At 42.4% G+C, this 25088-nt stretch overlaps 1 protein-coding gene across 3 annotated transcripts in view; it reads left to right on the top strand.

Annotated features, from left to right (window-relative positions):
• UNC13B (unc-13 homolog B) overlaps nt 1-25088 on the top strand; it is a 217829-nt gene that overhangs the window by 97715 nt on the left and 95026 nt on the right. The window contains exons 1-2 of one of the 3 annotated variants that reach the window (XM_075138256.1): nt 10577-17831; nt 22788-22810. The exons of the other annotated variants lie outside the window; for them this stretch is intronic. Coding sequence (XP_074994357.1) covers nt 15380-17831; nt 22788-22810 — 2475 coding nt within the window. The 5' untranslated portion in view covers nt 10577-15379. Of the gene's footprint in view, nt 1-10576; nt 17832-22787; nt 22811-25088 lie in introns of those variants that run through there. 3 annotated transcript variants of the gene reach the window in all.

The following is a 25088-nucleotide window of genomic DNA, read 5'->3' as shown; positions in this document are numbered from 1 at the left end:
GAGCCATCAGAGCAGTAAGTGAAGTAGCTGGAAGCCAGACTTCATAGGGGTTGATATGCTCCAAACTTAAGTACTCTGAAAAGTCAGGCTTTTTTTATCTTGAGATGGCTGTCCAAACAAAGAAGGTCTTGAGCTGACTCTGCCCACGTTCTTCACTTGTAATGCGGACTTTTTCACTTCACAGGTATGCTATGAAAACACCATGAATTACTTGAGTAATATGGTGATGAGTGCAAAGAAATCTCCTTAGCCCACTGCATGTAACAGTGATGTAACTGCATGTAATGATAAGGCCTGGCTGCGACACAATAAATAATGCATGTGGTCATGCTTCGAATAACATGAAGGAAACAATATTAAATAGTTTCTTGTTCAGTGAGCAGTAGGACACCCCCTCTGCTTGCTGAGAAAGGGGTTTACCTTCAACTGGAGGAGGAATCGTCTTTAAGTTCATACTGGGTGCTACCCTGTAGGATCAAGGCACTACATATAAGCCAAATCCTTATATGTTGGACCTACCTTTTGCAGAACGCACAAACAGTTTTGTCAGAGACCATTTCCCTGTTCTCACTGTCAAGCTCAGGTAGAAAAACATGCTCTACAGTGTTTGAACTAAGCTGTTATGTTGTGGACAGCTGGGTTGTCATGCAGACTGTGTGTGGGGAGTAATGCACCTTCATCTTTTGTCACTAGAGAAGCGAACCGCAAGGGGTGAAAAATGCATGTACTCCTTCGTGTTAAAACCTTCTGGGATATGGATTTTGTAGCTTGCTTAGACAATTTGTGCTCACTTATACTTATGATTAAAAGCTTTTCTAGATGCCTAACCTAGCTTTCCACTGCTGCAAGTTAAGCCTGTTATTTCTTTATCTGTATTTACAATAGAAGTGCTGAATAGTTTACTTCCCTTCTGCTTGCTTCAAGTAGTTCATGTTTGAAGGCTGTCTATCTGAGGTCTCCATTTCACAGCATCTGCAACTTTTCCTTCCCAGGTTTCTTGATCAGAAAAGCAATTACAGCTCTAGCTGAGAGTATAATTTCAGGTTTTTCCACCTCCAGCACGTGTCTGTGCACAGATGCCTTTGCATTTGGTGATGCTGATTATTTAATTAGATGTGCAATTAAGACATTGATTGTAATTTTCCAGTTTTGTGAAATACCAAGTCCTTATGTTTTGGGTGGCATTAGAAGGGAAAGAGATGTAATGTGAAGGAGGAAGCAGCAGAGGGAGAGTTTTCTCTGCTATAAATTCTTCCTCACTGCCTGTTGACCTAAGGTATTCAAGCTGAGTCTAGTTTAAAAGCTAGTATTATAGTTGTTTCTGGAATGGGGGCATCCAGTGGGTAAAATTGTTGAATCAGCTGAGTTGTAGAGGGCAGCACAGATTTGCTAAGAGTCTGCCTTCTGCTTGTACTTTTTGATTAAAAATGGAGAATGACAATTCAGCTAGAGAAGGGCTTCCACGCTTCCGGATAGGCAGCCAAAACCCAGGGTAAGAGCTCTGGGGGCGTTCAGTTGTTTTCAGGAGCACATTTAAGGAAGGTTTTCTGTCTGTAATTGCTGGGGCACAAGGAGACAACATGCTACCCCAGAGCCTGTCACCTGAGACAGCTTTGCTTTTAAAGTCCGATTCTGACTTTGAAGGCTGGTGTGGGCTGTGACGAGTGGGATTGGCACTGTCTCGGCAGGGGCTTCTGAGGAGGTAAGACTTGTTTGTGCCCCAGAGTGGCTGGAACTTACTGGATGAGGATTAAAATAGCCTTTTCTGTGAAGTGCTGGGTTGCAGAGCTGATGGTATTTGGTTTTGTATTCCAAAAGTCAAGAGTGCAAACATCCATGTGGAAACAAAAATGGGGCAAGCAGGTTTAGTCTGTGCATTTAAAGGGCTGCCTCAGATCATCTCTTAGGAAAGGCTTAGTCAGTTGTTCCAAGTGACAGTGATGACTATAAACAAATCAAATGGAGGATGATTTTAATGTAAGCTTTTCTAACTTTGTGACCAATACCCCTTTTGCACCTTAAAAATTCCCATGTGAGACTAAATCTGTTCTAGCCCCAAGAGAATTGTTTGACTGGTGTGGCAGCAGCAGTCTCAGAGAGGAGCTGGGAGGACTCACTGAAAGCAGCTGTCAGGTCTCTTCTCAATACCTGCCTGATAAAAATCAGCCTAAACTGAAGTGTAAAGATCTGTAGCCCTGCAAAAGCATTAGTGCTATGTTAACTCATTTTTTCATTAACCTGATAAAAATCCCACTCCTTGAATCTTGCTGCATTCTTTGCCTTGGAAATATCTTTTATTCCCAGGCTATGTGAAAGTCTTTCCTTCTATTAGTTCAGAAATGTTCATCTCTCAGGGTTCAGCAGACATCCTTACAGTCAAATAATGTTAACGTATGGAGCGTAAACATCTTTCATATGAAGACAAGTCAGCCACTGGCTTGCTCTCATCTATTCACAACAGATGGACTTACATTGCTTGTCTTTGGAAGGTAAACAGTCCCAATACCTCCAATCTTTAGCTGTTTTTTTCAACATGCCAGTGCTATTCTTGTCTTTCTATACGCCAAATAATTCACTTTTTACTTTTATGGGAGGAAAAAACCCTTTTTCAGGAGCGAGAACTTTTGGGGAAGATTAAGTCAAGTGCTTCAAGGCCAGTGTCTGGCCATTATCAGTTTCCAAGGTGCTTGGGGTGCTGTAGGAAGGACCTGTGCCTTTGTTCCCTTCCGAGCTTGCAAGTTACCCTTGCACCTTGCCTTACCCTTTCCTAAGGGGGAAAGAAGGAATCAGTGCTTTGAGTGACACCTTGCTTAAAGAAACTTGTTCTTTCATCTGAAAGCAACATCTTAAGCATATGTTTCATAAGTGTGTTCTGGAGCTATTGTAATGACAGAAACGGTATTGACAGGGTAATTTTAAATGCCTTGGAATGTACAGTCTCCTCTCTTCCAGGCTTCTGTCTCAGCAGCACTGCTTAAGTTGTGGTGATGCACAGCTCCTCAAAGTGTGGTATTCATTGAGGACAGCTGTCAAACAGCAGGAGGTCACTGCTTTTTCATTAGCGCTTCAGTCTTTAGACTGCTGACTGATTTGATCTTCTCGTGGCTTTGAAGAAGATAATAAATAGCATGTTTTCACTGCTGAATCAACTGACAAACTTTACACTGTGTATTCGAACTTCTAATGTCTAATGCAGCTTTGAACCCAAACTACCTTACTGAGAACTCTGTCTCTAGGCAGATGCAGCAGGCAGTTTCATTTGGGACAGATGGTTCTTATTTTTCTTCCAGTGAAACAAATAAAAAAATTATTTTAGAGAGCTCTTGAGTCAGAGATGTCTGAGGCCGTTTGTGAGATGAACTAAACCTGAGTGTGAGCTGGACAGAATTCATCCCTGCTGTTCCAGACAAGCCCTCTCCATTGACTTTTCTCTCTTCTGTCTTGACTTTTTTCCCTCTTGTCTCTTTGTTTCATCTCTCTATGTAACATTCTTATCCTCTAATTTACTTAGCCGCCCAATTTTGTACTTCCCCAAGAGCCAGGACACTAGAAGTGTTCTTGCTTGTCTTCCTGCAGGGAGAAAGGGTGCAAGTGTGGGAGAGGGAGGAGAAGACCTGTGCTCAAAGCATGCTCATTTTCCTTTGGTAATCCACTCGTGCGTATGAAGGAATTGCTTACTTTTACAATTTTATCAGTAATTCGGTGCTTTACAGGAAGTTGGAATGAAATAGATAATGAGGATTAAAAAAGAAGAAAGGGTAATGTATACCTCTCAGACATCAAAGCATTTGGCCTATATAGCTGAGCCTGGTTTTATCAGTTTTAATAATTCCCAGCTGGCTCAACCTAAAATTAAAATCTGTTGGTGAATTAAAAAATCGCAGCAAGAAGTATTTAAATTTTTAAGTGGAAGTTTATTTCTCTCTCTGGAAGAAGGCAAATAACTCAGTGCTCTGAGCCTTGAGGTAGAGCACACTCTTCTCATAGGCTTTTTTTAGATGCTAGTCATGCCTATTTTTCCCAATTCGAAATTGTCTTCATTATTTCAGTAAACAAAACATCCCTGAAAAACAGAGCCTGTATCAATCTCCTGTGCATTCGGTAAGGGTTTTTAAATGTTTGAAAGGTGCAATCTTCCTTGCTTCTGTGTTTTTGTCTTTTTGTAGCCACTTTTTCCTCTCCAGCTCCTTGTGAGCTGTGGTGAGGGCGTGACATTTTCCAGCACTTCTTTGCTCATGGCCTCCATTAGCGATGTCTCTTTCTCTAATGAGGCTTGCTCATTTTTTCCATGTTTTTTCTGCTCCTGTTCTTATAAGGTAGCCATGGGAGTATTGGGATTTTATGTGATAGTGCTTGGAAATCTGAACAGATGGATCTCAAGAGCTGCATCTAGAGGATCGTGTTTGGCCCCATTTTTGGGGCATTTTGACTTGGATGTGCTCATGTCTGGTGTTGATGGCTGCAGGGATGGGCAAAGATTAAGGAAGGAAGAGATATGAAGGACCGAGGCAGTGATGGCAAGATGGCATTGGCTCCATCTGTAGTAGGATCTTTGGAAAAAGTAAGGCATGTAAAAGCCTTACAGGACAGACACGAGGCTGTCTAATGGATGCTTCAGGTGCTATAGACAGTTAATGCGAATAAGGAAGTGTTGTCTGATGGATGCTGAATATTTTGTTAAACTATTTCTGTAAAAGAGACCCCTGGCGAGATCTTTTTTGCCTTGTTCATATGCAGAGCTTTGAAGATACTAAGTGCTGCACAAATCCTGGATTGCATTTTTGTTTTCTCAGTTGGGCAGTCTTCATCCTTATGTGTATGAATTTGATATGGAGCTTCTGCTCTGAACTCAGGTGCTATAATTGGTGTGTTTAGTAGCGATCGTTTCTATTGCACTGGAACTTGGTGCCCTCAGTTAGGTAGGAGCCCTGTTCTCCTGGCAGGGTGCAAACATGTAAAGAGAAACTCGGGGTCAGACTCTTAAAATCATTTAAACCTAAAGCACTTCTGAAAATCTGACCTATGGTCTCTGCCCCTGCAGGAAGGGAAAGAGCAAAAAGAGGGATGGTTTTCTGGAGGATGGAGGATATCAGTGACCACAGAGGAACGTCAACCTTACAAGGGGTCTGAAAGGAGGTTTGTGGCCTGATTTCTGTGCCTGGCTGCAAGGGGCAGTGCTGTGGCTGCACATGGAAGGAGCAGGGGGGTCCTGTTCACCAGTGGTGCTGATGAGGCAAAGTATTGTTTACCTGTATGCAAAACTTGTGCTTACATCCATCAAACAAATGAGCTGATGGGGACACCAGCCTGGCTGTTGTCAGCTGATGCCTCAGCGAGGTGCTGGGATGGAGCTGTTGGACCAGAGGGTAGGAGGTGCCAGGAGAATATCCCATGAAGGGCAGGGCTGGGAGCACAGTGATGCTTGTGGAGGAAGTGGTAAATAAAAGTGGATATTGGTGTAGGTAAGAGACTGGGGGGGAAGTATCATTCTCAGCAAGGCTGGCTCACAAGGAGGTAGGAGGTGTTTGAGCAGATGGGAGGACAGTGGCATTTCCACAGCTAAGTCATATAGGCCTCTTCAAAATCCCACTCCACACTGTGAAAAGACTTTGTTTGAAAGGTGCAGTGAGTTGTCCTTGAGCAAAACCAGGAAATGCGCACAGCTCCCGTACGGTGCCATTGGTGCTAAAGGCAGAGAAACAGCATTTGGGAAGGAGTTGGGTGCTTGTGTTGGGTGCATGAAGGAGGGACACAGGATGAAGGGAGCATTTGTGAAAAGGAGGATGTGAACGTGGACCACCAGGCCAGGAAGATTTTCTTAGCAGCAGTGCGTTGGATGCCCCTGGAGCAGCTTGCGGGGCAAATAAACGGTACCTTTAATTCAGGCACTTCTTGCAGGATGATTTGCCTGCTGCTGCTCACTGCCAGAAGAGCAGTGTCGGTACAACATGAGTGGATCTGATTTGTGCACAACACTTCTGCAGTCATTCTTTTATGTAACAATGTGACTTTTTTTTTTGGGAAATGCAAGATCAACGGGTGTTCAATCCCCCACACTTGTAGCAGAACTGGTACTAGTCTTCCTTGGAAACTGGATACGATTCATTTCAGCGGGGGCATCGTTGAATCTTGTGGGTTAGTCTGGGGGTGAACAGGAGATATAAAAATAAACATCTATATCAGAGTTGGGTGAAGAATCTTCTTGGAGCTGGTTAATTATGTTGAGTCCTGGGCTTTTTTCCCCAGCCCCCCTGCTCCGCAGTCCTGCAGGATGCCAGGAGTCAGGCAGAGTGCTTTTCCAGCACAGATCAGCTTGCTGCGCTGTACTGCCTGCTCTCGTAATGCCGAAGGAGTGCGTTTTAGTCAGATTGGCTCCATCAGTTCGTATTTCCTTCTGAATGGATAATAAAGTGGAGAATCATTTCAAGGCGAGGAGTGTTGGTGCGCGAGCGAAGCGGGGAGGCTGCGTGTGTGAGGAGCTAGGCAGTAAGCAGCTGACGAGGAGGAGTAAAGTAGCAATAGCTGCACAGCTTTCTCTCTGCCTCTGAAGTACAATATTTTCTGTTGAGTCACAACTGAGGGGAAGGATGAAGTTTTAACTGCATTTGGTACTGCCTGAGAAAGGGAAAAGATGCACGGTGGCAGAGAACTAAAGAATTTCTGTTGAGGGATACTCCTGGAAGCCGACAGGATTTCTGCATTTTTGGCTTTTACATTCATTGGTTTCTGCTGTTTTTTGCTTTTTGGATTTTTAGTAGTTGTTTGCATTTTTTTTTCCCCTTCAAAACATGCCTTCAACTTTACGTGATTTCTCATCCTAGTGCTGCCATGGAACGGGATACTCTCAGTGCCTTTAACGTTGCTTTTCCTGATACCTGAGATGGGACACCAACAATATGTTGATAATCTACATAGTGAAAGTTCATTATCTGGTGAACCTTTAACAAGATTAGGAATCCTTCAGGACTTGTCTTTTCTATGAGAACAAGCTATTGTATTCTGTAGTTTTCTATTAATTCTATACATTTCCTTTACATTTTAACCTTTTATTTTATTTTGAAGCAGCAAGGTAAGTAAATGTTTGGAACAAATGAAGTGGCTGGGTATAAACTGCAAGTAGGCAGCAACCAAGGAGGATTGTTCTTTATTTTAGAGTGGGCACTCTGTGTGTGTGTGTGTGTTTACTTTAGCAGTACAATAGCTCCATTGGAAGCTGACTGGATTTAAACACGTGCTTTGTAAAAACAATTTACTCTTAGTACGTTCATTTGTATGCTCTATTTCTTAGTTTCTGCATTCGCCCATTAGACACTAATTGTAGATGTCTTATTGCTGGTATAATTGAGGTTGTGTCTGTTTACTTCTCATACTTTTCTGATAGGAGGGTTTGTATCTCAGCTGGAATTTGACATCAAAATCACTATGTGAAGAAGAGTTAAAGGAAACGGGATTTGGTGATAATTTAAATTTGATCACTTGAAAAGCAAATGGCTTGAGAGTAATTAAATTACTGGTTTGATTCTTCCTTAAATGTCACTTAAAGCAGGCTTGCTTTTAACCCAGAGTATTTGTCATTGGCCTGGTTTCTTGTGCTGAGAAGCTTGTGAGCTGATGAGATGACATGAAATGACTGGCATGCAGGAGCAATGAGGATGCTGTACAAGCTCGTGAATCAGAGCAGATGGTGTGACTGTTTCAGATATCTTTTCAGTTTTTATTCCTTTTATACAGGCAGCTTTCTTTTGCTAATGGAGCGAGCCTTTGGGGGATAAACATCAAGACTTAATACAGAATGCTAAGGTCTTCTGTCCTCAAGATGAAAAGGAGAAAGCTTATTGAAGTAAAGCTGCAGTTTTAGCCCAGGAGGATTTTAGTTGCCGAATGCTGCACTTTAGCAGCGTGAGCTGGAAAACCCCAATTATTCCATCAGCTGCCTACGTTACCTTCACCCAGCCTGGCTGAACGCTGCTGAGTGTCTGCTCTAAAGGAGTGCGGGACAGGTCAGAAACAGTGAGTGAGATCATGTAGCACCAGTCTGTACCACAGCTGTGCTAGCACTGCCCTGACAACAGAAGTTGGATCTCCTAATTTGTCACCCTGGGTTGGTGAGTGCTGCCTGTCCCTCCCCTACCTGAGTGTCCCTGTGAGCTGATGCACTCTTACCTGGAAAACCAGCTCCAGACCTCCTCAGGGAGTCATCAGAGTTTTGAGAAAATTCTTAGGGATGAATGTTTCCTGGTGGTTCTTGTCAGAAATGCAGCACTTGGAGAGTTCACACTATTGCTTCAGCACTGGGTTGTTAAATTGGGTTGCAAGTAGAGGAAAGGTACAGCATGTTCTGTTTCTGTTAGTCAAGGCAGAGCTCTTAGCATCCTTCAGCACTTTCATAATGGTGCACGTGAACCTTATTTAAAGCAGAGGTACTGGGTTTGTACTGGCAGTGCTGTCTGTCTGCTCTCCGGTTAGAGGTAGCTGAATAATCAAAAACCTTTCCCCAAAGCCTAGAAGACATTTCTACAGCCCTGATCCCAAGGCCGGCTAACTTGTCAGCATGCTCCAGTGCTTGTGCTTCAGTTCTTAGTGCTGTTTCCTTTAAACAAAAAGTTGGTTCTTGCTCCTGGCTCATCTGTTCAATATAATACTTGGTCCTTAGGGTGCTGATTTGGGAAACATGTGTTTTAAGGAACAACTAGTGCTTTAGGTTGTTATGGGTAAACGGTTTACTGATTGATTCAGCTGTGTGGAAGTAAGGGGGCTGCTGAACTTAATTGCTTCTCAGTTTGCTCTTAAACTACTAATAGCTGCTGCTCAGGTTTTGCATTTGCTGCCAAAGAGTGAAGTAACTTTACATAAGAATGACAGAAGCAGCTGTGATTTCTTTTCTTTTTTTAGCAGTCAATTATCCTTTTTGTCTTTTTCTCAGCACAGGCTGGTCTTGGAACTAGGTAGGTGCCTTAGACTTAGCTTGCTGCCGGCTAGGCTCGAGCCTTGCACTTCTATGGTCAGCAGATTCCAGCCTGTGCCTCTCTCTGCACCTATTTCTGCCTGGATGCCACCTTTTCTTGGCCACCAGGTAATGACAGACCTCATTTGTTACTGCAACCAGTGCATCGCTGTGCCAGCCACTGCTGCTTATAGCTCGCAGAAGAATCTGTGATAAAAGGATGCGGCTGCAGAGGAAATGAGCACGTCTCGAAGAATGGCAGGGCTGCCTGGTGCTGAGGTGCTCTCTGGGGGCTCCCAAGACAGCTGGATTTAAAAGGCCTGAACATCTCAATCCGTCTCCATCTGTGCTCATAGAAGTGATGCCAGGTGGATGACTGACATTAGTCCCACTTTACAGAAAGCTGAGAGACACTTAGCAATACGTTTGTAGGGGGTATTAAGGAGTTAAGGCAGGGTGTGCTACCTCCTTTCTGTACTACATACTCTTTAATTACATTAACTTGATCTCATGCTGTTTTGCAATAGAATTTTTTGCCCTGGTAAATGTACTTGCAGCACTTCAGTGGGTGTTTTATCCTCATACTTCATGATTTTTACTGTTCCTTCACTTTGTAGCTATGCTGATAACTAGCTGGTACAGCAAAATATTATTCAGAGGTATTTTTTGCCTCAAGTGAATGCCCTGTGTAAAAGGTAAGAAATAACTGTGATGTGGGAGGTGCAGAACCATCTAATTCATTCAGCTAGTATGTAGTATTCCCTGGATCAGTTTTCCACCATGAGGGTGACTGACTGCCCCAACCTGACCTTTTGGCACATCTACCAAACTGCTTTGGAAAGGTTTTGAGTATGTTTTTTCTAAAATGTGCCGGGTGGGAAGGCTGGCTTTCATTGATGTCTGCATTGAAGTGTTCTGACACAGTTTTTGCTCGGCTTTATTGAAACAAACCTCTAGGTACAGGTGAAGCCTGGACAACATCATTGGAAGTGCTTAAAAATTTCAGAAAGTTCTACAGATGGGGCTGGGATGTGGTTTTGCAGCTTGTGCAGTAATTCCTGAACAAGAATCTGGGTTGAGGCTTGGCTGCAAAGGGACTGTGAAAGGGTTACTGAGGAACTGTGTAATAGATTTTTTGCTCACATTGTTTTGTTTTTAAAATAATTTTCATCCTTTTGTAACTACTGTCTTTTCAATAGCACGGATGTATTTCCTCTTTAAGCCACTGTGAAGTGCCACGTGTCTCTTCTGCACCTTACTTTTAGCAGAAATGTCCTCAGGTGAACAAATTTTTCAAGAGAATGTTTTGTTCTCCAATATTCCTGCTCTTCACCCAGGATCACTCAGCTCAGTACCTTCTTGTTCCGATAATTCATACCAGGACTCAAAAGTTAAAGTTTTTGTAATTATTAGGAGAAGATTTGAAAAGAGACACGTTCTCAGAAGCAAGCAATAATGCCATGTTTAGGTATGATCCAACCCAAAATTAAATCTAATCATGTTAATTAGAAAATTGCATGCTCACCTCCAGAAGTCATACATCAGCAAACCTGGCAGTAAGCCTTCGTATCTCTGTCAAACCTTGTTGTTAGGATTCTTTCAGCAATTACTGTGCTTAAAAATGCTGTAATATTCCCAGGAAGAGTCAATGTTTCAGCATGCAGAGTGCTGGGGCGATGTTGCTATGGCAGCCTTAGCCATGATTTCTTTCTCTTGTTAATGCCAAAACCTTTTTTTCCCAGAATGTCCTTCATTTTAATTATTGGTATTCTTCATGTTTAAATGGCTCTTTATAGCAAGATCGTTTATCAGTCATTTTATTGCTTTTCCTAATGTAATTGCTAGTACAGGTAATGCAATACCACTTTGTGTGGAAGATACAGTAAGTATAGTCATTCAAAAGACTCCACTCAGTGCCATGGTGGCATGAGTCGATAGCCAGACAGGCTGCTGTGAAATGTTTTTTGATCATAGCTAATTGTTTTTGTACCTCTTTGCTGGTGACACTGAACATCACGTCCACCCTGGGGTACCAGCACATTCTAACATGATGGTGTGGGGTAAAGGTGTCTCGGTATTTCCCTTTAGTGTGATGAAAACCAGATAGCCAGTAAAAAGAAAAAACAACCTCATTTTAGCAGAGGTTTAATGGACATAGGGGTTGTGCTCTCACTCCCTGTTCTTCCATTTGTCTGCAGCCAGCTCACTGCTGTGTGGGGCAGTGCAAAGCTGCCTTTGTTTTGAACCACAATTGTCCAGTGACTCACAGAAGTGAAGATGATGCTCAGAGGGGCTTGCAGCCAGCTCTCCTCTCTCTGGAGAGAGCCTGACCTCCCCCAGGGTGCTGTAAGTGTAAAGTATGACTGATCCCCAGCTGATGAGCAGAAGTCTCATAATGGAATTTTATTCCTTCATGGGGTATCTCATGTTCTTTTTTCTCACTCATTGACGCTGGCATGCAGTGGTTTTGCTCCTATCGTCATTGCAAATCCGTACGTCAGGAGAAAAAGTAACTGTCATTCATGTATTACAAGGATATTTCAGAAGTGAGCCCGGTGACAAGGTAATGAGCTGTGCAGTGTTTGTGGTAGTTCACCTGTTTCCCCTGTTTAAAATCTTAATATGTCAGTTTTGTTCTCATGGAAATAGTAAAACAACCCAAACATCCCCAAGTAAAGCCAGTGATGTCTTACTCCTGCTTAGCTTGAGCCTGGCTTCCTTTTGGGAAGTGGGGGGATGTAGAAATGGTGGTACCTGTGTACGCTGCTCTTCAGTCTGCACGCCCAGAGACAGCTCCACGCTGAACTGAGCATGGAGTTCTCCTGAAGAGAAATGCCTGCTAAAAAGGCAGTCAGAACAAAGCTTGTGTAGTCAGTGAGGGCTTACAGTATCTGGCAGCATACCAGGATGCAAATATTCTTTCTGTATAGACTTGATTTCTTGTTATGTGTTAGTGTGACTCCTGGAGTGATTGTGGAAAAGAAAAAGACTTCAGCACGGATTTGCATCCAGCTTTTTTTTTTTCCTGGCTGAACCTGCATTAACTTTTATTGTCACTTTGCCTGTCGGTGCTACAAAAAAGCATGACCCTAACACAGCCAAAATTAGAGGAACAGGGATCTTTGTAGGGTGCAAATAACTGCAAAACACCTAGTTTGGAGCAGTGGAAGGGAACAGGAGCACGCACACAACCCTGGGTGGGGAGGAGTGACGGACCCTGGCAGGAGGTGCGGAGGCACTGTGGGGCCAGCCCACAGGGTGAAGTGGGCGAATATCCAGAGCTCCAGGTCTGAGCATGGGTCTGGGGTGGCAGAAGGCAGGGAATGGAGGGAGGAAGCCTGTGGCAGAGGTGCAAAGAGGGCGATTTCTCTTGCCTGCTTCTTGGCATTCTTGTAAGTGGGCAGTGTTTTGCTCTTTGGTGGAAACAGAGATTTCTGTTCGCTTCTACCCACTGTAGGGAGAGGTAGAGGGGCTTCCCTCTGAGCCAGAGCTGCTGTCCTCGTGTTCTGCTCTGGCCTTGTTCCCAGCCTGGGAGGAAACAGTTTCTGTCCCTTTTGGGGCAAGCTGGAAAGGTATTGCTGGTATTTGAAATCAAAGATGTTTTTTGAAAATCTCTAATGAAATAAGTATTTGTGTATATCTGTAATATACATACACACACACATATATATACCACAAACTATATATATAAATAAAAATGACAGCATTGTAGTGTTTGCACTGAGCTGCCTGCTTTGGAACGGCTGCAGTCCTGCAAGTAAGTATTCAGCAGGAAAAAACATTCTCCGTAACAAACTGCTGCTGTTAAGTGTTGCAGCAGACAAAGGAAATGAGAGTGAACTCCAGCTTGAATTGACTTCTTTTTTTAAACTAAAATGATCATTATCGTGCCTTGAAAGCTGCGTGTGGAAGGAAGCGTGACGAACACTGAGCTTTCTGAGGGAATCCTTGCACGAGCATGTGTAGGTTTTTCTCCTAGCGCTTGGGGTTCAAGATGCTGGAAAATATTTGAAATGAGCATCGCTGTGTGCTACCCTCAAGCAACACATGTTTAGGGAGCCACGACTGTAGAGTTCTTGCTGGCTGCCACTGAATTCAGGAGCTTGTTCTCTGAGGGATCACTTCTTAATATTGATACAAAAGTGGTTTTCTGGTGTTAAACACCAGTTAGCCACTCAAGTGAAAGGTAAACTGTGTAAGTGGTGGAAGAAGAGAGCCTGAGCAAATATTTTTTTAGGTCAACCCTGTTCCATGAGGGAGTAGTTAGATAAGAAAGACATTAAAAAGAAAACCTGATCTTTATGGACCAATGGCCACAAAAGTCTATAAAATTAAAACTTGTTTTCTTTAGGAAGCTGACAATCAATCTTACAGGGAATTAGTTTAGCCTACACAAGGGCAGAGATTGCCTTTTGTATAGAAGTTCAGCTGAGATGCTGGATGATGGCGCTTAAACCTGAAGCACAGATGCAGCCTCTGTTATAGCATATTAATTAGCTCTGATTATAGAGCTTGGTATTTGCAAATGCTGCTTCCTACAGATCAAAAACGACTCTCTCCTTCCCTGCCCCCAAATTGAAACAACAAAAATGAAACCAAAATATTCACCAGGATGAAAATGCCCACTAAATGCTGGCAGTAGTGTAAATGGCTGCCAGGTGGAGCTGGAGGATGTGTTAGGCAGGGTTTCTGCACTGCAGCAGCTTGGGATCAGGGTGTAGAAACTTTGAGTTAATGGGAAACTTTGAAAATGGGAATCGTTGTTTGATGTCTGAAAGAGGTATCGGGTGAAAGCTTCTGTGAGCTCTGGAGCTGAGCCTTGGTCAGTGAAAATGCTCCGAGTGAGTTTGTTGGGCCTTAGATCAGGGCCTCAATCCAGTGCAAACAGATTGTAGTGTTCGGTCCTCTGCTGAGCATGAACGTGTGAAATATTTGGGCTTAGCACCTGGTCCAGCACTCTCCAGTGGGTGCTGCTGGGACAATATGTGACCCTCTCTGAAGAAGACTTCAGGGTTGCAAAGGCCACATTAGGAGAGCCAAGGTTACCAGACCTCAAAGAAGATGTGAATGGAGCAGCACAAAACATCTTGGTATGAATTGTAACACATTAGTCTTAAAACACCTAAACCAAAAACAAGGTTAGAAACCCTGATTCTATTCCTTTCAACATGGCAGTAAACCTTCCTGCGCAAAACTGGAAGCACTTGGCAAAATTTCAGCCTGAATAGGCTGAAAGTTGCATGTGATGATTATGTCTGTGCACTGTGGAGCTTAAGATTTTTTTTTTTTTGGAACTATGTAATCATAAAAATGAAAGGCAGTTACTATAGGTCTTAAATCAAACAAGAATGTGAGAAAGAATATGTGCTTCAGCAGCAAGTCCGAGTTGAATCGTCAAAGACACTGGCATTCTCCAGTCAACTTGGCTCCCGGAGGACCTTTGTATGGGTCTCTGTCTGCCTTACTCTCTGGAGGAAAAAGCTGATTGTATGTTGCTTAGTAAGTACAGCAGTGAAGACACATGAAAGTTTTAAGTAGTTAACGTAGTATATTTTTTTTTTTTGCTTTTTACAGAGAGGATTTAAATCAGGAAAATGATCCACCGCAAAATCTTGAGGGTTGGAGTAGAAGTGACGTGCAGAATCTTCATGCTGTCAGCTCAGCCTGTTCGTACATATGCTGAGTGTGGCATATTTAACTGCAGGTTAGCTTGGGAGCTTGTAAGCTTTGAGGTTTTTGGGGTTTTTTTAGTGTTTGGTAGCAAAATATTAAGATAAAAAATTAAAATAGCAAAAAGGTTTTACACTTAAAATCTGTCATCAAGTCGTCCTGCCACTTTACATCACTTCGTGCGATTCTTGTGGGATAGCTGGTACTGCGCCAAGTTGAACTTGATTTATGCTTTGGTTTGAAGCAAGAAAGGATGAAGATTGTGGACTTGAAAGGAAAGGAAATGTGCAAGGGTAGAATCCCTTATAATTGTCAGAATTCTGTATTCAGAGGGGTAATTAAATCACACACCATTGCCAGGAGCTCAGCTTAGAGTAATTTGCAAACATGGTAAAAAAAGGGAGTGGCCACAGAATTGCTCTTTTATTCTTTTTTAACTTTCTTGGATAGAAGAGGGAGCAAGCAACACTTATTTCGACAAAGAAGGACATGATCTGGGGAGGTGGCCAAAACCAAGACGATGTCTGTACACTTTAAATAGCACATCCTCTTTCTGTCTGCTTTTGTGTAGATGGTATTTTTTTTTATTTTGCTGCTTAAGTTACTTTGGCTATTTCTATCTGAACCAAACTGTAATTTTTTTTCCCCTCTTTCAGTAGCTGCTTCGTGACAGAATAAAAACTGGATGTGAGTTGTGCATTGAGAAGTGATTGATGTGTGCTTGTGCAGCTTGTAGCACTATGAGAAACACAGGTGCAGCTGCTGATGATGTTTGCTAGAAGTAGATTGAAAAAGCAAGAAAATGAAATTGCGCTTCTGCACAGAAAACCTGTTGTAAAACTGTGGGGCAGGAAGCAATTCCGGAAGCAAAAACTCCATTTGTTTCTGCGGGACAAAATGAAGAGGCTTCTTCAAGGCCAGGTAGATGAGAATCCGAACCACGCTCATCACTGCCAGCTCTCCCCGGTGGAGATTGAAACGGACATGTTTGTTTGTGGAATAAAGAGGAGCTCTGTGAGCACTGAATTTTCCACTGCTGGAGGGGAATTTCATCAGGATGGAGAACACGATTCCAAGGGAGTGAGTGAAGTGTGCGTTGGTGAGGTGGAACTGAACTGGGATGGCTATGTAAAAATACCATGCTCAGTTCAACAGAACAAGAAGGACAAGGGAAATTCTTCTGATGGTACAACCCAGACTACTTCTGAAAGAAAGGGCAGAGTGTCTGAGGGGCAGGACCTTTCTTCCCTGAGCATTACCATGAGCTGGGGGGAGGTAGCCGAAAGGCAAGAGTGCTTTCCCCAGGAAAAGCCCACTGCCTACAAGAGTCGTAGACGGCAATCAAGAGATCGCTCCGCTGATGTGGTTGATTACATTGTTAAAGAGCTCCAGGGAATAAGTCGCATCCAGACAGAGATTGCAGAGCTCCGGCAGCACCTCACCTTGATAAAAGGCTCTGTGGATGAAGTCTCCAGCTGCGTGGATACAGTCTTGAGTGAGATAGAAGGCCTGCAAGGTGGTTCCACTGGCAAAACTCAGGGTACACATACTCGAGAGCCAAGTAGGGAGATACACAAGGAAGAACCAGTATTATATTTTTATGGCATCCCAGAAAAAGACGGTGAAAACACAGTAGAGCTTATCTGCAGCTTCTTGTCTGAATATCATTGTTTCAATGGTATCCAGTGCAGTAAGTACATAAAAGATGCTTATAGATCAGATATTGGTACGGGCAAGCCGTTAATGCCAAGACCAGCAATTGTGAAACTTGTCAATTGTGAACAGAGAGACTTTATTTTACAGAAGTCTATCCTTCTGCAAAGCTCAGGGGTCCGGATTGCTACCAGTGAAGAGCAAAAGCGGCAGAACAGCCAGAGGGGCTGCAAAACAGATTCAGTCTCCTCACAGTTTGGCTTCAAGAAAAATCACTGCAACTCAGCAAATCCTGATGCAGCTCAGAGAACTGATGCGGTTGGGCACCTTCGAACAGACTCATGCCAGGTTAAATATAAAAGCACGAGCAGGAAGACACAGTGCGTTGGGGAGAGACTTGTTTCTGTGCAGAAGTCAACCTTGACTAAGAAAAGCAACTTGATACCTGAAACTGGGAAGGAAGCACAAACAATAAGCTGCAGTGAGCGGCCTTCAGATGACAGTGACATTCACCAGGCCCTTCATGAACCTCTACAAAATCCACAGGTGACCAATTTGGCCAAATCAGGTGATGGGAATTACTGCTCATCTGACTCTTTGGGCCATGCAAGCCAGATGTGTGCTTCAAGCAATGGTAGTGAGCACAGGCTTGACACTGAAAGTGTCACTGAGAATTGTTCTTCCCTTCTAGATAAAGATGAGGGGATAACCACAGAAGAAATTGAAATAGACTGTGATACCCCATGCAAATTTACCAGTGTGGAGAAAGTTGATATTCAAAGAGAAGATGTTTCCAGTGGGGTGACAACCATTAGCTATGATCATACAACAGATGAAATGGCTGATAGTAATGACAGCTTGAAAGATATGATCCAAATGGACCTGAATGATCAAGATCCAACTGATCAGGTCTTTAGGGATGTCCTGGAAAATTCCCAGTATTTCCTTGACCATTCCCGGGATAATGTTGATCTTGTAGACGTGAAATTTTACACTAATAAGCTTGGGAAAGCTATTCATCACTTCAGGTCTGCTCTGCAGGTGGTGTTTCACAAACTGGAGACAAGCGATTCTGAAATCCTTTTGGAAAATGATAGTGGCTTACAGATGGATGATGACAATACACTTATGCTGACCAGTTCAGGTATGTGTGGCAGCTCTGACAACTTTGCAGAAACCCCTCCTAGCCAGTCCTCTGAGAGCCAGGCAAACACAACTGTCACCAGCGAAGCATCTGCTCAGATGCAGTTTGTTCCTTCCAGTCTTTCCTCTGTTCCACATGAGCCTCCCGTTTCCAGTTTGATGCCATCATCTGGCTGTGAAATCCCCGCTGGGCAGCGCTCACCTCCTGAGGAACCTGGAGGAGATGTGAACTCTCCACCTGAGCCAGCAAAGGAGTGCAGACCCATGAGCCTTGACAAGGTGTGCGCAGAGACCATCTACCTGAACAAATGCATCAACAATTTCAAAAATGTGCTGAGGGAAAAGAGACAAATGCGTAGGAGACTCTTAAAAGAATTAGCACAGGAAGGAAGCTGGATTTCCGCTGAGGAGACAAATTCAGGTAAACTGAAAAAATGTTTCTAAGGAGATGTCAAAATCTGATATTTGTGCAGCCAGTGGCCAACACCTCATTCTGTGGGTGAACAGTTTATTAGAAGTTGTCAGGAAATAGTCATGAAGGCAAGTACATATGGTGTACAACTGACCAAAAAAACCTAAAATTTATTGTGTAAAACACTGACATGCAAGTTAGCAAGCTTCACCTTTTTTTTTTTTTTTTGAGAGAGAGAGAGGGAGATTTGCAGTGCATCTTCAAAATAGCAGGTGTTAGGGTTTCTCGTCATAATTCGTGACTTGGTTTCTTGTTAAATATAATAGTTAAGACATGTGATAACAAAGTGTGCATTTGAGCTATAACTAGCCAGATTTGCAGTTTTGGGAGTTGAGTGGATCCAGACTTCAAGTGGCTCCATCACAAAGTGGGAGTTCTCAGTGTTTAATCACTGCTAGATGTTATGCTAGTAGAGACCTATAAAAATCAAAATAAAACTATTAAAAAAAAAAATTGAGACCTGTGTTTTGGTATTGTTTCCATAACTTGTCCATGAGATGAGAATTTCTGTGGAGCTACATCCCTTATTGCCAGCACAGGTAATGAAGTGTTTGACCACAGCAGATGTGAGCTGATACAGCGGTGGAGCAGTACTGGTTAACCCATTCCTAAGGATGTGGGACATAGAAATGACCGACATGTTTTGATGGGCCTTGATTTGGTAAAACCAAACCTAACCTTGAAATGTAGGTCCATCTGCCCCCTCCCTCTCCAGGCAGTGAGAAAACTTTCTCAGAGTTATCTCTGTCCAAACACGGTTAAGGGAAGAAGCCTGACTATTTAAAGAGTGGTAGATATTGGAACTGCAGCTTGAAATCATCACATCCTTACTGTAAGCCTCCCCGTATCAAATATTTTGTTCACTTTTCTCCTTGCGATCATGAAAGCTAGTCATAATAATCGGAGTGCTCTTTTTCCCATTGAAAGAGTTGTCTCGCTCCAAGTGTCTTTTCCAATGACCGTGCTTTCGCTGTGAAGAAACAATCTGTCAATCTGAATTGACTTCTGTACCAGTGACCTTCTCAGTTATGCAGATCATAAAGCTTGTAATCAGCTCTGCGCTACCTTATTTTGTACGAGGTCCTTATTGTAGAGTTGATTCAAACAATAGGTTTTTAATGAGTGAAACACTAGGATTTGTTAGCAGGCTTGGCACAGATATATCCGTATTTTTGTTTCAAGAGACTGTTTAGATTACTAAAGTATATATAGTACAGATGAAACTGATTTTTTTTTTTTTTAATTCCGAAGCCCATTTTTATTTTCTGTTAAGTTTTTTCCTTTTTTTTTTGGTAGTGTTTGTATACTGCTCAAGTGCTGGACATATGTCCTAATTTTAGGATCCAACGGAACAGACAGTGGTTTGGATTAGCATTTGCCACAGTGCAACAAAAGTATTGAAATAACCTATTTCTGAATGTGAGAGGAGGCTGCTCATCTCAGCAGAGTTTGAGCAGTACAGGCATGTTCACAAGGCGAGAAGTAGCCGAAACAGTAAGGAGGAGGAAGATCACAGCTGGACTTTGGTGTCTTAGACCTGGCTCCACTGCGGACTGGCATTCCGGAGCCCCCCTGGTTCACTTCTGAACATCATCTAGTGATGTGAGAAAGAGTTGATGCTTGTGTAACACTTTTGTAAAGGCGTATCCATATGGTGGACAGGACAACTGAAGTTACAACAATAAGTATGGGATGAAATCACGATGTAGGAAATGTGCTGTGAGAGACAGAGGAGTCTAAAGGAGTTAAGGGCAGTGGAAAACACTGGATAAGAGATGAGAAATGGGAGAGAACTTGGAAGAAACCCTGGAGGAGATGTGAGGAATCAAAGCAGCCCAGACCATTAGGGCAAGGCAGGGAAACTGGGAAGGGAAGAGCAGGCCTGTCCGGAGCGGAGGTCGAGGGAAGTAATCAAAGCAGCAGTGCTCGCGCAGGATGGGCAAGGAAGCAGTGGGTGAATAACCGCTTGGCAATAGCCAGAGTGAGAGAAGGTGATGACAGTATTGCCAAGAGCTGTAGAGCAGGACAAGATTAATCATACACTTATTTGGTTTGAAATAGGGTGGGTTTTGGCATGCATTTTCCGAGAAAGTGAAGCAACAGTTTTATGTGCTTCTTCGCTCTACTCAACTTAAAATACATTTAAGCCAAGCTCTTATTTTCTTCCTTTGGAGAAAGCATCATACTCATAATGCAATGAAAGGTTGTTGGTTTGCTTTTTTTCCCAGCTGCAGATGAGTGTTTATGTCTGTCTTTAAAAATATAATTTGTCCTTAATAGGCTTTTAAGTTCCTGGGTCAGGTCCACTGAAAACCCACTACTGCCTGCTGGCTTTTTGGTTCTGAGCCTGATCCACTGTATTACTCATGCCTGCTTGAAAGTTCGGTTCAAGGTATTTTATTAAATGCGTTTGGCAGCAGTCTGCGGCAAAGGAATGGATGATAACTTTGAAGGTGTTGGTAAATCTGTGTGTTTTGGTGAATCAGAGATGATGCACTGGTATAAAGGTTTAAATTATTTATAGTTTTACGCAGATGCAAATTACCGGAACAATTTAGAACTTGGCAGATGCATGTAAATAATTGTTGTGTTTAATTTGAAGTCAAAAGAGGAAAAATAAAATACCCCCTGAAAATTTGAGCGAGCTTTTAAAGTTTTAGTTTGAGAAACAGAAAAAAAAAAACCCCCACGAAGTGAAGATGAAGATAGTTTGACTTTGTGTATGTTTAAAAAAAGCCCTGAAATGGTAGTAATTTTTATAGATGTAAATTGACTGCTCAAAAGTGGAACGGTGAAAGAATTCTGTGATCGAGGTTTAACCAACTTAGTCATTGTTGATGATGCTGTAAGCACATCTGCTGTAATGAGACATAATAAGAAGATTTAAATCTTTGTCTGCAGTTGCTTAGAGCTTTGCCAAACTTTATATTTGGCCTGAAACTGTCCCTAACAGGTTTAAACTGAAGGGGCTTGGAAATCAAAGATATGTATGGAATTTAAGCCAAAATAATACTTTTTTTTTTTTCCCCAAAAATGAGTCTAATGCGAGATTTATTGCTTTGTGTTTGTATAAAAATAAGTTTGACCTATATTTGAGAAGCTTTAGTGCCCTCAGGCCTTAAAATTTGGCAGTCCTAGTCTGTGTCAAGGATTTTTCTGTGGAAAATCAACGCCAAATGAGCGAAGTGAATAAGCTTTTGAAAAATGTGTAGTTTGCATATGCTCACTGGTAGCTTGCTACAGTTGAGCTGTTGCACTGCCAGAGACTCCATCTGTCCTCAGTGTTTTCCAGCTGGGGGCTAAAGCAGGGCTTTCCCTGCTCGGCATGACTGAGGGCCATGGCAGACACGAGTCCAGGTCTTCTGCATCTTCTGGGCTCAGAGACTTCACAGGAGACATCAGGAAGGAATCTGGTTCAGATACAAAGGAGATAAAAACCCAGGAATGAGGGAAGTCTTCACCTGCCTGGGACACACTGAAACAACCCCAGGGACCAAGTCAGAAGAGATTGGGCTTGGGCTTGAAGGTTTTGGGGTGACTGTGCAAAAAAGAAGGAGAAAACCAGAGGACTTGAAGTGGAATTGGGGCTGCCTAGGTGAGAAGGTTTTGCTTAATAAAATGGACAGGCAGGAGGATAGTATAGAAAATCACTTTAGAGGGGAACAGTCAGAAGGATCTGCCCTAAAAAGCATGTTCACATCTGAGTCTGGGATGGACTCCAGATTTCCTCAGCCTCTCCAGGTCAGCAGGACTGTGCAGAGCTGACTGTCAAAACATGGCACTCCTGCAGCACCAGCTGTTATGCAGAAGACAGCAGCGTCCTGCTGCTTGTATTTTTTCCTCCTGTAGCTCACGAAGGAGAGACCTGCAGGGCGGTCCAGAGGCTTTCCTCCCTGATAAGGAACCATGTGGTCATGTCTTTGGGTGGAAAGCAGGGTTTTTATTTTAGCTAGAATCCAGCACTTCATTTGCTAAAGTAATTTGATTTCTCCTTAGTGATTGAGTTAAAATAGCTTCTCTATTTTCCTGTCTTAGCGATTGCATGTGTGTAATTACACCCATATAGGCAGTAACTTTGAAAACTATTTTAGTTTTTAAACCAATTTGAGTGGCCCTTGTTGCCATGAAGATGTTCCTTCCCCTCCATCTTTCATAGGCAAATGAGTAATATGACTCGTCTATGCAGATACAGAATTATCTGATTGGAAGACTTAATATCATGTCTGTACCGGAAGTTTTGAGTATGACTCTCATATAACTTTACTAGCTTTGAAATTGCCTATCCATAAACATGAGATTTAGTGTAGGAGGCTTCTGGATTTTTTTTTTCTCAGAGGAGAATTGCCTAGATTTATAAAACCAGAAAGTATCTCTCTGCATTATGGTATTTGCAAAAGCAAAATGTGTTCCGTGGGAGCTACCAGTTTCCTTGTAATGGGCAAAATGTACAGGGGGAGAGGAGGGAAGGGCAGGGGGATGCTTCAGATGCAGGCGGTGGATGCAGTCGGGGGGAAAGGGGGAACAAGTCTGTTCCTCTCTGTAATAAATACAGGTTCTCTTTCCAGTGTGGTAAATAGCAGCTCCAATTCTGTATTAAAATTACTTGAAATTCTTGAGTTAATAAAACAGGAACTGTAACTCTAAAAATCAGCTCTCAAAAGCATATGTTCTAATGCGTGTGTAGTTATGGATGAAATTTGATTAGTTTAACTCAAGATTAATTGGTATAGATTAATTAACTGGTGTATGCCCCAGGAAGCACATGGGAAAACTCTCCGCTGCACAAATGTTTATCAACTTGCGGCAAATGTTTACCTCACTTTCTGAAATCATTTTACAGAGCTCATGGCAGAAATCTGGTCTATTAACTTTTGTTCCTCTCCTTCTTCTCTTTTTTCTTCACAGAAGGAGGTAGAGGAGAGCTCCAGGTTGTACATGTTGTCCCTTGTAACCAGCATCTCTTTCTGAAACTCCTGTGTGTGCATGCCTTGTCTTCATGTAGCCAATTGCTCCTGCTGAGGCGCTGAGATTCAGTTTAGCATGTTATGGTTGTCGGAGGAATTGTTAACACTATGTATGAGTTAAGAGTCTGTTCAGTGCGTATCACCTTGTTCAAAGAGGAATATATGAATGCTTGGAGTGATCTCCTCCCTTCGGTGCTCTGTGGGGTGTGTATAATGTGCACAGGCACCACGTTAGCAGACTACAAATTGTTTATCTTTTCCAGTCTTCTCTTTATAAATCTTGTTTAAACCAAGTATTTCCTCATTTTTCCTCAGTTGTATTGTTTCAATCCATCTCTATCTGGTTTGTACACGTAAAGCAATTAAAGTGAAAAGTACCGCTATGGGCTACAATATGGAGCTTAAACAAGGCTATGGATGCTGGGAGGTGTCTGCTGCAGATCCCATGCCTTTTTAGCTAGCTACAGACAGCACTTTGCTTTAAGCAGGGCCCCGTGGGAAGGACAGGACTTTTCCCTACAGCTATTACCTCTCTACTTGTGGACCGGTTGCCACTCTGCTTGTCACCGTGTAGGCAACAAGTAACTTTCCTCGTAAGAGGATCCACAGAATTTTTTTGTCGACTGGTGTGTAACATCTTAGTTTGTGTTTGCAGCTGTACCTCATAAAGAAATTTCTGGCTGTTGGATTCTCAACTTACTTTTTTGTTTTCTTGAAAGTATGCTGTATGGACTAGGTGCTGTGCTTCTGCCTCTCCCTTAGTTGTATGAATCAGGCTAAATCAGCTTCCTGGAGTAGGCTGAACGTTGCATGGCTTCTGGGCTTCCATGCAGATCTTATCCTTTGAGTTTGATAAATTTTTATTTCTAAGTTTTATTAGCCTGTGTATCAACAAATTTGTTTCATTCTTACTGGCAAGTGTCTGTCCATAAATGCTTTTTCGGGAATGCAGAGATATCCATTGTCAAATATTGGTGTCAAATTCTATCCTTTTCCGGCTTCAGTGTAAAAACACTGCAGACTCCTTTAAGCTGCTCATCTGGCAGCTGGAAAACTGATACTGGAAGGTACATCAGGCAGAAGGAGCTTCCTTGGAGGCTCTGCAGTTATTTAAATTGACGTTGTTGCAGAATACAGTGAATTTAAAATAATCCATTGGCTTGTTGGAGCTTTGGATTCCATGTAAAATGTAGCATACTTGAGTCAATGAAGACATTGAACCACGAGACCGACTACTTTAATTGGGATCATTTAGTTCAGTCTGATTCTGCTAATACCCCTGAAGAAATGGTATAATTAGGCATGACCAGAAGTTTAATTTAGACAGTGAAACAGTTGCTCCTTATTTTAGCCTGATTTAGATTAATCTACAGCTAAATTGAGGTCTTTGAGGTTTAATAATGAAGCATGATATTTGGAAACAAGTTAGGATGATTTTCAAAATAAATAAAAAGTCATTATTGATTTTTTCTTATCTGTTTAAATAAAGCAGCTTTCCATGTTTTACATCTGTTTTTTATCTAAGAGGATAATGTGCTAGACAGTACTTAAATGTGATGGAAAGCTACATTGTTAGAAAGCCTTTTACGTGGAGAGATGGATTTGTACGGAGCAAGCTAACAGATCTGGGGTTGTTCTTCCATTTCCTTGTGCTGCTCCAGACTTGGTGATTTTATTTTTTTTTTACACCTCTCTGTCCATTTTATGGACTTTCTCTTCCACAGAAGTACGTAATTGTTTGTTCTGTCCATTGAAACATCTTCTTGTGTATGAGATAAATTGCAAAATTTAGAAATTGCAGCTTGGTTAAATAACTTCTCAAATTACTTGTAAGCCTAGCTGCTGCTTTTCCTGAATAAGCAAAATGCATATTAGTTTCCTTTTTAGGCTTCACTAAACATTGTCTTTGGTATGTCTAAATACTGTGCCTTAAATGATCATGTCTGTTGACTTGTTTAATACAGGGTATTAAATTTATGCTACTCTGTCACTGGCATTTTTTTGCTAACTGGTTCTTGGTTGATAAGAAACTTTAATTACTCTGAGAAGACCTTTCAGCCACTGATTGCAGCATGCTTTACTGTGAATGAATATCATAGAGTCGTTTAGGTTGGAAAAGACCTTTAAGGTCATCACGTCCAACCATAAACCTAGGACTGCCAAGTCCACCACGAAACCATGTCTCTAAGCTCCACATCTACACGTCTTTTAAATCCTTCCAGGAATGGTGACTCAACCACTT

The sequence above is a fragment of the Calonectris borealis genome, chromosome Z, assembly GCF_964195595.1.
Source record: "Calonectris borealis chromosome Z, bCalBor7.hap1.2, whole genome shotgun sequence".
Lineage (NCBI taxonomy): Eukaryota > Metazoa > Chordata > Aves > Procellariiformes > Procellariidae > Calonectris > Calonectris borealis.
Note: the sequence above shows the minus strand (reverse complement) of the source record. Positions and strands in the feature narration are given on the sequence as shown.